General features: G+C 38.3%; 2 protein-coding genes across 2 annotated transcripts; both read right to left on the bottom strand.

Moving 5' to 3' along the window:
• Positions 1-6103: 6103 nt before the first annotated feature.
• LOC121238156 lies at positions 6104-7750 on the bottom strand. The gene is made up of 5 exons (XM_041134996.1): positions 7496-7750; positions 7179-7388; positions 6967-7059; positions 6717-6812; positions 6104-6601 (listed from the first exon to the last, which is right to left on the bottom strand). The coding sequence occupies exons 1-5, from the start codon at positions 7748-7750 to the stop codon at positions 6212-6214; spliced, it is 1044 nt and encodes a 347-aa protein (XP_040990930.1). The 3' UTR covers positions 6104-6211.
• Positions 7751-11149: 3399 nt separating this feature from the next.
• Positions 11150-12442, bottom strand: LOC121238155. Its single transcript, XM_041134995.1, has one exon. It carries the CDS (start codon positions 12440-12442, stop codon positions 11150-11152), a length of 1293 nt encoding a protein of 430 aa, XP_040990929.1.
• Between the last annotated feature and the right edge of the window lie 1554 nt (positions 12443-13996).

The following is a 13996-nucleotide window of genomic DNA, read 5'->3' as shown; positions in this document are numbered from 1 at the left end:
TCTTTAAACTCATGCAAAATCTATGAGTGCTAAACTTATATGCCATAAGGGATGATATGGTGGTTGAAACAAAATAATACAAAACAAAGCAAGCCATTAAGGAATGCATTTCTTGGATTTATCGGGTCAACAGAAGCGAAGAAGAGGTGCAAAACCTGAAAACCATGTACGAGAACAAAAAGGAAAAGAAGAAAATACTGAGTATGCATCCTAATTCGTCACGCTCAAAACTCAGTAAAAAGATGATAGAAAAGTGTGAGGAAATACATAGCCTTTGGTTAGCGGGAAAGTTTCACACAACAGTAACGACTGAGAAATTGTCAAAACCGGCGAGAACTATGCATGCACCCAAAACACAAGATATATTATCACTCCACAGGGTGGTTGAAGAAATTTTGGGCCTTCTAAGAGATAGGAATGTAAGAAGAGTTGGACTTTGGGGAATGGTAGGAACTGGAAAAACAACAATAATACAGAACTTAAATAATAATGATGATATTGCTAAAATGTTTGATTTTATCATTTGGATAACCGTATCAAAAGATTGGAGCATAGAAAAGTTGCAACATGGAATTATACAATGGCTAAAATTGAATGTGGATGGCATCATTGATGACAACAATAATCGTAATGAAATTGTGTGTTGAATATCTACGGAATTAGAATGTAAAAGGTATCTACTTCTTTTGGATGAGGTCTGGGACTGTCTTGATCTACATGAGATAGGAAACCGTGATAACCAGAAGGATAGTAAGGTGGTATTGGCCACCAGATATCACAACATTTGTCATTATATGGAAACTGATAAACAGATTTCTGTGAGGCAATTGTCTACAGCTGATGCATATAAAATGTTCCAGGAAAAAGTGGGTTGGAATGTAAATCGTCCAGGCATGTTGATGAGTGTGCTAGTTTGTCGCTCTTAATAGACATGGTAGCCAAAGCCTTTAGGTAAAAGGATAATATTCACCTCTAGAATGATGGACTAAGGAGTTTACAAAGATGGCCAAGTATCAAAATCTAGGGCATGGATGAATTGATTGAGTTTTTATAGTTTTGTTTTGAAAAGTTAGTGGTAAGGATAAAAAGGTTTGATTTAGGTATGGAGCATTATATCCTGAAAACTATGAAATCTATAAGATTATTTGTTGGAATGTTAGAGGGCTAGAGGTTTTCTTGGTGATGCATATCAGTTTAGAGTTGCAAGTGAAAAAGGACATACAATCTTGCATGACCTTATCAACGTGTGTTTGCTAGAGAGGAGTGATAAAATGAATCATGTTAAGATGAATAAAGTATTGCAAACTATGGCCCTTAAAATTTCTTCGCAAAGGAATACATTTAAGATGTCGGTGAAAAAAAAGGAGGGGCTACGAGAGTCCCCTAGTGAGATAGAATGGAACAAGCAAATCAAATCTCCTGATGGATAATGACTTGTGCACTTTACCTGAAATGCTAGATTGCAAGAATCTCTCAACTTTGTTTCTCTGTAGAAACATCTTCTAAGAATAATTCCTGAGCCATTCTTTAAACTCATGCAAAATCTACGAGTGCTAAACTTACATGAGACTCGTATTACATTATTATCAACATCTATATCTTGCCTTGCATGCCTTAGAGCACTCTATCTGAATTCTTGCATCAATCTAATGGAAACCCCATTTGACATAGTACTCATGCAACTAGAGGTGCTTGACATTCGAGGTACTGGATAAATCATTTTCCAGTTGGACATTTGATTTAGTTGAAGTGTTTGCGGATGTCATTGCATTCTGGCAGTGGACAATTGAACGGTGTGGAATTCTATCAAATGTTTTGTCAAATCTTTCTTTGTTGGAAGAGCTAAGAATTGATGCGGATCCAAACAATGGAACATGGGATGTAGTATCAAAGGCTATTATTGAGGACGTGACTACCTTATCAAGTTTGACTTCGCTTTCAATTTGCTTTCCTCAAGTAGATTGTCTTCAAATTTTTATTTCAAAGAGCTTTGAATGGAATGATTTCCATTTCAAATTCTAGTTTATGCTGGTTACCATGCGTTAGCCAGGTTTCGAATTCTTGATTGTTTTGAACATCAGATCAGGAGGTGTTTGAAGTTTGCAAATGGTAGAGGGGTTGATTGTGCAATTTCAGATATTCTTAAAGAAACTGATGCATTTGAATTGATTGGACACAAGGATGCTTCAAAAGTATCAGACGTTGAAGTCAATAGCATCAACAAGATGCGGAGGTTGTTTGATTGAAGAGTGCAATGAAATTAAAACAATTTTTTATGGTAATAGTATCACAAGAAGTGTGTTAGAGTGCTTAGAAAAGTTGTACATAAACAATGCCCTAGAGTTAGCAAGCATTTGGGATGGAGTTGTTCATGCAGGAAGTCTAGCCCAACTAACAACTCTAACTTTGAGCAAATGGCAGAAGTTAAAGAAGATAATCTCCAAATGAATGATTGTAACAACTCTCTAAACTACAAAATTTAAAGAGCTGAACAATGTCCTGGGATTGAAGAGGTTATTATGGAGCTCGAAAATACTGAATTGGAACCTGGATTCTTTCCCAATCTAAAGACACTAGTACTCATTGATCTTCCTAAAGTAAAAAGCATTTGAATCATCAACTGAATAGAGTGGCCATCTTTGGAAAGAATTAAGGTATCAATGTGTCAATTGTTGACAAGGTTACCTTTCAACAAGGGGAATGCAATCAATTTAAGGTGCGTTGAAGGCCAACTATCATGGTGGAGTACATTAGTGTGGCAAGAAGATGCCATTGAGCAGAGACTACAGTCAGTATGCATCTTCAACTAGTGCTTTTGGTTTCCTTTTTCTTGACAACAGTTTGTGCAAGCAAAATGTTGGTAGGAATGTTTTCTCCATCGATTATCTGTTTTTGACATATAAGATCCTCTTGTTCTTTCCGTTTCAAGATAACCTATGATGTAGTGTAAAATACCACTACAAGGTTCAATGGTTTTGCCAGCGATTATGTATCGCTGGCTATACACAACAAATCGCTGGCAAGTCGCCGGTATTAACGCCCCACTTTAGATCTACTGCAACGGAAACCAAAACTCGCTGCCATATATTAATATCCCGGCGAATTTTTTTTTCGCTGCTGATTACAAATTAATCGCCGCGTATTCAATATAGGATTCTGTCATTAAACGCTGCGATAGATTATTAGCAGCGTTTACTATTCGCCGCTAAAAATGGTTTTCTCGCTGCCAAATATATTTGCCAGCCACTCCACAAAATCGCCGCAATGAGAAAATCGCCGTATATTACCATATAGCAGCGATTAATTATCGCTGGTTTAGGGAATAAGCAGCGATTTTTTATATTTACCATATTATTCATAGTATTTCGCAGCGATATAATATTCGCTGCTATATACTATTATACTATGAATTTTCACTCGCTGCGAATTGGTTTTCAAATCGGTAATATATGGCGACGATTTAATATATCGCCGCCATATATTTAGAGGAAGCGAGTTTCCAAGATCACTGGCAAATACATTCTGGTATATAAATTTATTTGCGGTGAATATTTAGTCGCCGGTATTGATATTTAGTAGCGATTTGTACATTGCTGGGTTAGGAGATTTAAGTGTCAGTTTATAGCGGCGAGTAAAAATTTGCCGCTAAATGCTCTTAATTCGCCGCTAAACCTGCATTCCGATTTTAAATTTCCTGGGCTTCATTTTCTTTCTAAGCCTGGTTTTTAGTTGTTCCTAAATGCACCATTCATAATCCAAACTCATTCATTCAAGTTGCTAATCAATATAACATGCAAAATAAATACATAAAGTTCCATCCAAGCCCATCAACAAAATCCAAACTCATATGTATTACAATGGGGTGGTGTATTAATGTATTCTCATATACAAACTGAGCTTTTATCCTTAATAATAAATAAGCATCACAATCATCCAAAGGATTAGTACCAAATCATTGGTTGCAGGAAGAATTACACTTGATCAATCAGGCCGTTACATGGGCACCAGACACAGCACAACAGAAGACATTAGGAAACCTGGCCAAGGTCATAGCTGAAAGATATCCACCATAACTCCACCCATACAACCCAATATGGCCAACTTTAGCAAGCCCTCGTTTAAATGTGGGGTGCGGCTCCAGTCAGCTGATCATCATCATCAATCTGGCCAGCCTTGTATTTTAAAGAGCATTCATTGAGCCCACGTCGAGCAGTTCCTCTATTGTCCATCTGTACAAATGGTAAGAATATATAAAAAATCATGAGCATTACGCCTATCAATTTTTCAAAATAAGTAGTATGATGTTGGATAAGACCTGCTCGAGAAGCAGGTAGAAGATAGCTTTTATCAATATGTTCGACAAAATGAGTGGAGTATCCACTATCCACTCCAGACTTATGTTTGACACCTCAAAACATGTGAAGGAAAAGATACATGTGCAGACACCTACTTAAGCCTAAAAGTTCAAGTATATAGAAGGGACCTGATCATGTATCAACCCTTTTACTTTAAAATTGTGCAACTCAACACTCGCATATGTACCATAACAAGGTCAATAGACCTGGAAAGAAAAACAACTTAAACCAGAAAATCTATGGAAAATCTAGCTAATACTACCGCTCTTTATTATATGATAGATAAAGCCGAAGGAAACTTTTAGAACTGAGCATTACAACAAAAATCTTAAAATTGACTGAAAAAACTAAAATCAAATATCAATCAACAAAAGCTAAATTCATCTCGTCGATTCAACATTTGCAGTAGTTTTCCAGCCCAACTTTCTGCATCCGATGCTAAGCATGCAGAACACAATAATATATCACTACAAGAAAGGAAGTAGAACCCAACATATCTCATCAAATTCCATCTGAAAGAACAATCGTGCCCTGCTGCCGCAATGCCTCCAATCTTTCTTTTTTGAAATCTGAAAGTCCAGCTCCATTGCTGTTGCTAAATAAAGAGCGGTAGTATACTTCATAGGCTCAACTGATCCATTCCCTACGACCTCCTCACATTTTCTTCCAAAATAGTTGGATGTTTGGGAAGCAGAAGGGAGAAAATCATCATCAGACGATAAAAGCTCCATTACTTGTTGTGTATAGAAACCAAAGTACATATTAATACCTGCATGGTGTTCAGCTCTAGCAACCATCCCCTTTGAAGCTTTTGACATAACAAGGAAAGCCACTGCTACACATGACAACTGAAGTTTAATGAGAAACTAGATGATAATTTGTCAAGGAAGAGGCCCAATGGCACCCCCTTCCTCTTAAAAATGAAAAATAGTAGAATATGCATTAATGTGAGAAATATTAAAGGGAAATTGCAACGCCTTACAATAGCCGTCACAGTAACACTCCTACTTAGCAAACCATAACAAATTGTACATAAAATTATAGATTACCATGATTGCTATTCCAATCAATTTTATTATAATCCAATAATTCTCTATACACCCAAACCATAGCATCAATACACCACAATATGGTCCAACCCTCAAAGCCTTTTAAGCTATACAGATTCCATTATGTTATTACACAAATGGTCAGCTCAATGAGAGAGAGAGAGAGAGAGATCAGTGCAAAAGTAGTCATATTTACTAGAATTTCCAAAGCGACAAAGCTAGTTAAGAACCAAATGATTAACTGTAGAGGATCAATGTCATTTTACACGGGAAAAAAATAAAACACAAGTTGTAAGTAAACTTTTACAGAGCAGGGAAAAGGTGTCGGAACTTACTCTCTCTCTAGCCTTAAGCTTCTCTTCCAACACAAGTAATTCCAAGATCCTTCATCTCAAGGAAGCTTCTCAGAATGTCAGCCTTCTGTGTATCAAATTAACAAAAAAAAAAAAAAACCACTTATGTATAAAACCATCAATGAATTATTCATCGGGTTTGGGAAACAAAGTTGCTAGAAATATATTTAACACTTCACTTGTACAAGTACATTTTATGGTGGATAACTCCAAATGATACTAACCTCATTTGCAGACCATGAGAGATCCAAGAGATCCCCGGTGTAGACATAGATCCAAGATTTATATAAATATATATAATACTATATATATATTTATATCATATAGCCCAGTGTCGTATAGAGTAAGTACAAAAACCACCCAAATGGAAAACACGTCGACACCCTTGACTCCTCATGCCTCCCCGGTGTCACAAAAAACCACCCAAAAAATGTGCCCTTTTATGAGAAGCCCCTTATGGGCCGGGGGAATCGTTACACTGAGTCTGTCGAACTGACTCAGTGAACGACGGGAAAGCCCTAAAGAAAGACTGCATCACTTTGTCATTTTCTATCTGATGCTCCCTCAGCTCCCGCATCTCTGTCCTCATTTCATCCAGCTGACTCTTGTAAGCTTCAGCATCCTTCCTATATTGTTCAGAATCTTTCTTGTGCTTTTCAGCCTCAGACATGTATTGTTGCATTTGAACTTTGTCACGTTGTCTACTTGACTCGGGGATGACCATTTCCCCAAGTCCCCGTGCATATCCAGGTCGATGGCCAAGAACCTCCCTAAAGACAGTCGCTGCTGCCTCATCACTACGTTGCTCTGGTCCTAGGCCATCCAACCTACCTTGCATCTCCTTCTGCACATTGAGAAAGCAACGATTATTAACAAATAATCAGCTAGTGCTATCTTAATGATTTTACTACCGTATAGAAAGAAACATAGATCCCAACGGCTGTTTCTGCACTACTCACATAAGTACTTTCTGTAGCATCTGTGACAAATGCATTCTTTTTCTTCGACCAACGCGTCTCTTTGTAGAAGTCGACCAAATTCTCATTCTCATTGCGCTGTCATGTGTATGAACCATTTGACGTTTGAACAACAAAAGCTATGAGTAACCACCTTTAGTGATAGTAAAGTAATATTGTCACTAAAACCTCCAAGTAAAGTGCATTTTCACTATTCTATTGAAATGAAAAGATTGTTTTCCCTTAGACATACCTTTTGCTCAAGTAATCGGACGAATGATTTACGTCCTGATGTGTGATTAATGGCCTGCTTGTTTCGGTTCTCCCGATTTTGAGCTGAAATTTTCTGTCATACACAATAGGGAACAATTACTTATAATAGACAAACAGATTTTCCACCACAATATTTAGACATATTAAATATATACATATTATATGGTTTTATGTAAGAAAGACTATCTGTACCTTGAAGGCATCGCTGCCCCACCTTTCACACAACTTCACCCATACAATGGGGTCCACCAAACTAGTTCCATTAGCCAACGCTTCTGCGTGGCTTCCATAGGATTCATAAATCTTGTGCAAGTCATGGTGGAAGGAGTTGAAGCGCTTACGTAAGACCTTTGTCACCGTCAATCGGTGGTTTTCGCGATCCCAGTCCAACACAAAGTCACTCTACATAAGGCAGCATGCAAACAATCAATGTGTCATCTCGTTATTTAGGCGATGATTATACTACATAAACAACACCCCAAACAAGGACAATTAAATTTTTTACTTACCCGAACACGGTCAATGAGCTCCTCTTTAATCACTGGTGGGACATCCGACCAACGCTTGTAACTCATGTCACAGTATTGTTTCACAATCCACGATACTCGTGTTGTGAACATAGAAGCGTGTTCACAACATGGGGCTGTCTCACCATCGTTTATCTTCAACTGCACTTTCCCGTTCTTCCTTAGCTTGTCAAAGAAAATGCATCTAGATGGCCCACGAGTTCGTCTCCTCTGTTCTTGCGTTCCTTTGGTCTCCATTGAGGCATCTGCAGCTGTATTTTAAGGTACAATATATTAGTATTTGAAAGTGTAATGTGGAATATTCGCACTTAATAACACATACAAACATGCTAATGCTTTCAAAATTAAAGTATTGGAAAAATGTGCACCAGTTTGTTCTCCAGTACGTGATTGTTCCCCAGCAGTATTTGGTTAGGGTTCTTGAATATATTGTACCGCGTGAGTTGGCATAACGCATGGTGGGGGACTTGGGGCCTGTGTTGAGTCATCCAAGGAGGATTGATTACACTCCTCCGTGCTATGATATGAAGATAATTTCACACCGCGTGGTCGACAGTGACGACCTGAGTATGGGATATAACGCCTTCCACCTCGAAGACCTCGAAGTCTGCCTCCACCTCTTGAACTGGGTCCCGGCTGATTACCTGCACGAGTACAAGTTAATAACATAGTGGGATAAAATTGATGCCCTAATTGATACAAAATAATCTCAATATGCACAGACAGGTTCGTAAACAAGCAAATTTATCTACCATTTTCAGTTACTTTTAGGTAGACTAACCCTTACACTATGAGACTTTAAATAGATAAACGAATAACTGAGAGTCAGCCGTATATATACCTTGATACGGCATAGTGCATCCCAGTTCACACAGCCTCCCAATATTGAACGTAACCTGAAGCAAATTAAATCACATGTTAGATACTATTTAATTTAGGTATAGATGTTGTAAAACTTGAATACTACTCTCAAGATTGTTTGCTACTTGCATAATAAGAAAATATGAGTTTGCATAATAAGTAGTTCGAGCCAGGTAAAATGATTTTCTTCATGGTAGTAAGAAAATAAATCAAAACATATATTTCACCCAAACACATATTGAACTATCTATATACACATACCAATTTCAAAGTCAATCTCATATTGTCAGATGTCTATATACACATGGAAATTTCGAACAAGAATTCTAATATCTCAACCTTAAATGAACGAAGTTCCTGGGTTATATTTATAGGTCGCTAGACTCATCAGATGTTGTGTGCCCATCCTCATCTGAATGTTCCCCCTCATTTGTTGATAGGTCCTCTTCATCTGAATATTCCCCCTCACTGGCCGCATTTCCAGACTCAGAAGTGATCATGTCATCATTAATAAAGCCTGTTGAATCTATGCATTGACCAACCGGATCCATGATTTCTCGTGCATCTACATGGCTAGGTAGTATATCAGGCCTATTCAGTTGAGTTGCCACTTGATCTGTGTTATCACACTGCACTGGTTCATAATAATATGATGGCTCATCTTCTTGATCGGCATCAGGAGTACTTGATTCCCCATCAAGTACTTCAAGAACTCTCGGCCGTGGCGGAATGTTGTATACATTCTTATTTGCATAGTTCTGCACAACACCCCAATTCCCTTTCGCCCTTAAATCTCTTATGTAGAAACATTGATCAGCCTGACTCGCCAACACGAATGGTTCATCCTTATACCAAGTCCTGTTCATGTTGACACTAATCATATGGTCATCCACCCGCACCCCTCGTTTTCGATCACCAACATCAAACCAATCGCATTCAAACAGGTACACCCGACGCCACTCCATGTAGCGTAACTCTACAATATTATTAATAACTCCATAAAAGTCCAAATTATTTGTGGCCTCATCACCAGTTACCACCACTCTAGAATTTTGTGTACGACGGCGAAGTTCACGCTGTTTCGTATGAAACCTTTTTCCATGTATTATGCAAGCAGCATATGTTGCAACCCAACGGTCAGGCCCGCAAGCTAACGCGTACAGATCAGCGGACACATCAAATGTATACGAGGTACGATGTTCCTGGATCTATATATTTAAAAAAGCAAATTTCAGAACGTTTATTTTCGATTAGATCCAAATCATATAAAATGAAAGCTATAGCAGCACATCTTAGATAGGAATGGATAAGAACTTACACGTTGCTTAAACCAAGTTGGGAACTCAGTTTGGTGCGTGCGCTCGATGCAATCTGGGTGTTGAACCTTACATTTCTCGTAGTGTTCCCTGCATTTGGTGCATCTAGGCGAAGCAACATATTGAAGTTAGATGGTATTGGGTTCATCCCAAATTGTATAGAATGAAAGATGATTTTTAAGTAGACTCGTTAATGCTTACTCTATATAAGGTCCAATCTCCGCACAATTATTGAGCACGTACCAGATGGCTGCCCTAAATAGTTTATCCTCTAATTGCACGTTCGAAGGCATACCCAAGGGACGAACTTTCTGGTTGAAAATTTTGAACCCATCTAACGTTTCCTCTTCGTCAGCATCAATGTTGCGGTCCGGTCGACTAAACCTCGTCTCAATATCTTTGAGATACATGGAGCAGAATGTCAAGCATTCGGTGTGAATGTAAGCCTCGGCTATTGAACCTTCTGGGCGGGCTTTATTCTTAACATACCGCTTGAATTTGCCGAGATACCTCTCAAATGGGTACATCCACCTATATTGTACTGGACCCCCAAGTCTGGCCTCACGGGGTAAATGGACAGCTAGGTGGACCATAACATTGAAAAAGGAAGGAAGGAATATCATCTCCAGTTTGCATAGAATGGTGACAACATCAGTTTGGAGTTGGGCCAGGCGGTTGACATCGAGTGTTCGAGCGCACAACTCTTTGAAGAAAGTACCAAGTTCAGTCAAAGCCAAGCCAATGTCACTTCTTAAATACCCCCAGCAGCAATAGGGAGTAGTCTTTGAAGGAAAACGTGACAGTCATGGCTTTTCAACCTTGAGATTTTGCAGTCACGTCGAGATACACAGTTCGAGATATTGGAAGCGAACCCATCTGGAAATTTGATATCAGACAACCACTCACAAAATTTATTCCTTTGCTCGACGTTTAATGTGTACTGTGCATGTGGCATTGTTACACGATCACCATGCCATATCAAGTGTAATTCTTTTCTATAGCCCAAAAGCTCTAAGTCACGCCTTGAATTGATGTTATCCTTACTTTTCCCTGGACTGTTCATTAAAGTGAATAAGATGTTGTCGGCAATATTCTTCTCAATATGCATAACATCTAAATTATGCCGAAGTCGAACTGTTGACCAATAAGGTAACACGAAGAATATGCTACACTTTGTCCAGTTCAGCTCTTCAGCAGTGCGTTTTTTCTTCCTATGAGATTTGCCAAACTGAACATCCCCAATCATCTGCAATTGATTTTGAATCTCTTCAGGACCAAATTCCCTTGGTGGCATGCGATGATCTTCTCTACCGTTGAACAACCATTTCTTCCTTCTCCATATGTGATCTGGGGGTAAGAAACGACGATGTCCCATGTAACAATGTTTTCGGCCATATTTCAACCAATTAGAGTCTGTGTCTGCATTGCAAGACGGACAAGCCAATTTTTCTTTTGTTGACTAGCCAGACAGATTCCCGTAGGCAGGAAAATCGTTGATTGTCCACAATAAGGCAGCATGCAACATAAACGTCTCCTTAGTTGAGGCATCATATGTAGGTACCCCATCTACCCAAAATTCAAGCAGTTCATCGATCAACGGCTGCAAGTATACATCAATCTCATTCCCTGGTGACCTTGGGCCAGGAATAATCAGAGATGTTATGAAGAATTGGTCTTTCATGCATGACCACGGTGGCAAGTTATAGGGGACAAGGATCACTGGCCAAATGCTATGAGGTTTAGCCAAGTTGTTGAATGGAGTGAAGCCATCACTTGCCAGACCGAGCCTAACATTGCGAGGATCTGAAGCGAACCAGCCATGATCTTCATCAAATTTCCTCCAGCACTCAGAGTCGGCCGGATGTCTCATACAACTATCTTCTTTCGTCTGTTGCTCTTTGTGCCATCGCATATCACCTGCTATCTTTACAGACATGAAGAGACGCTGCAATCTCGGTTTCAAAGGAAAGTGACGCAACACTTTTTGAGGTACCGCGCGCTGTCCGTGTGTATTTGGTATCCACCTAGAAGCCTTACATACAAGGCATTCATTAAGAGCTGCATTTTCCTTCCAAAATAAGATGCAGTCGTTGGGGCACGCATGGATTTTGTGGTATTTGAAGCCCAAACCGCGCTCCAACGACCTTGACTCCTCATATGATTGTGGCAATAGGGCATCAGGAAAGGCAGACCTCAACAAATCAAGTAGAATGTCAAATGACTTAATTGACCACCCACCGATTGATTTGATGTGTAACAACTTGACCACGAATGACAGTTTTGAAAATTTTGTACACCCATCAAATAACGGACGTCGGGCATCCTCTAGTAGTTGCTGGAAAGATAATGAATCTACCGTCTCTCGTGGCCTGTTTGCCGCAGGAGTGCTATCTTGGGGCGCATCATCGAAGGTGCCTGCCCGGATGTCATCCAACATATCCTGCATGTCTTCTATGTAATCGTCTTCTTGGTTGATATCATCATCAATATCTTCATCACTCATGTTCCATGTTGTATCCTCCTCCCCATGAAATATCCACTGCGTGTAATTTGGGTTGATCCCTTTCATAAACAAATGAGTTTCCACCTCAAATATAGGCAGCCACAGATTGTTAAGGCATGCACGACATGGACACCGAATGCGATCCCTTCCACTTGCATGGTTTCGTGCTTGTGAGAGGAAATATTTAACGCCTTCGGCGTATGAAGGTGATACAAGCCTATCGGGGTCATTCATCCAACTTTTGTCCATCTAAAGCACGATATGGGAGGGGAAGAAAGTTAGTTAAGCATGGCAACCTCTACAACTATGCAAATGTACCAAAGAAGTTTAAGTGTTCAGGAATTTTAATGAAGCACCAATGAAGAACCCAAGTTCACAATATTTTAACTCCATTAAGGGACTTCTTGATTGGGTAGTCATGATATGGTTAGTAGTCATGATTTTCTCATCTCATATAGGGACTTTGAATCTGGTCTTATATATTAGATCATATGCAAGGGGAAGCTACACTCAACTGTGCTCTTTGATATGTACATAAAGTTTTGCTTAGTGCTTTTAATCTTCTAGTATATATTATATATCTATATATATATAGAAAGTATTAGGATATATGGAAGTACTCACGTCTGCATTATAGTCACAAAAGAACTGGCATAAATAGGACTACTCCCCCATATATAAGACTACATAAAATCTTACATATTTTTCATTTGCTGGCTGTTCAGTGTTGAAACTCCCAACTAGACAGAACGTGTATAGTAACATAATGGAAAATGATTATATAACACTATGTAAAGTTGGCTTAATACATGATTAAGTCACAGAACTGGCATAAAGTTACTTTGTATTTAAAGTATTTCTCTATGGAAGAAATCATATTTAGGTGGGAGTCGTGACACTCATTTTCCTAGTTTTTACTGGAGGTAGAAACAAGAAGGCTAGGTGCACGAAATTTAAGCAAAAGTAAGAAGCTGCATGCCAGTGCATGCATGAGTCATAGTCCAGTCAAATATTGCAATTCAATATTCCCATGGAGTCTTCATTTATTATAGTTGTTGTCATTAAGTTGCTGTTCTTTAAACAACTTTCATAAGCATTAGATGATCAGGCCAGTATTTTGGTCTTTTGCGCCTTGATCTTTAATTATGTTCTTGGTCAAGCCAATATTTGCAATTCCATTTAATGTCTTATAGCATTCTCATTGAATTGGCAAAATACAAATTTAAATTTTAGCTAATATCACTCAGAGTTTGTCGGTGTCTATTCCATTCAAATCTAATCCCTATATTGGATTTACTCTCTATATGATTAAAAAATAAAAATAATTTAATAGTTTTTTTATTGAATACCTATTTTTATCACATTTTGTAGTTCTACCAATTAAGATTTAATTTAATTATATTCTAATTAAATTAAATCTTAATATTCTAATTAATATTAACTAATTAATATATTTTTATCACATATTATATTTAATAATAATAAATTAAAGGTATTTTCTTAATTACAAAAAGCACCTACATATTTGGTGAGAGGAGTGAGAAATGAATTATATAGTGTTTGGCTAAGTTACTATACGAAAAACAATTTAGTGAGTTACTGTAATTAGGTCCATAAATTTATCCAAACATGCTTAATTCAATGTGGGGTGTTTTAAATGTCTTGTTAGCTAAATTTAGTTGAAGTTAGATTTTCTCCAAACCAATGAGGATGTTCTAATTAAGTGGCCAGTACTTGACAGGTTGAATGACATGACTACACCTTACCAAATATAAGATTCAACTTTCTTTTTGGAATTCAATG

Source organism: Juglans microcarpa x Juglans regia, chromosome 7D, assembly GCF_004785595.1.
Source record: "Juglans microcarpa x Juglans regia isolate MS1-56 chromosome 7D, Jm3101_v1.0, whole genome shotgun sequence".
In the NCBI taxonomy this organism is placed as follows: Eukaryota; Viridiplantae; Streptophyta; class Magnoliopsida; order Fagales; family Juglandaceae; genus Juglans; species Juglans microcarpa x Juglans regia.
Note: the sequence above shows the minus strand (reverse complement) of the source record. Positions and strands in the feature narration are given on the sequence as shown.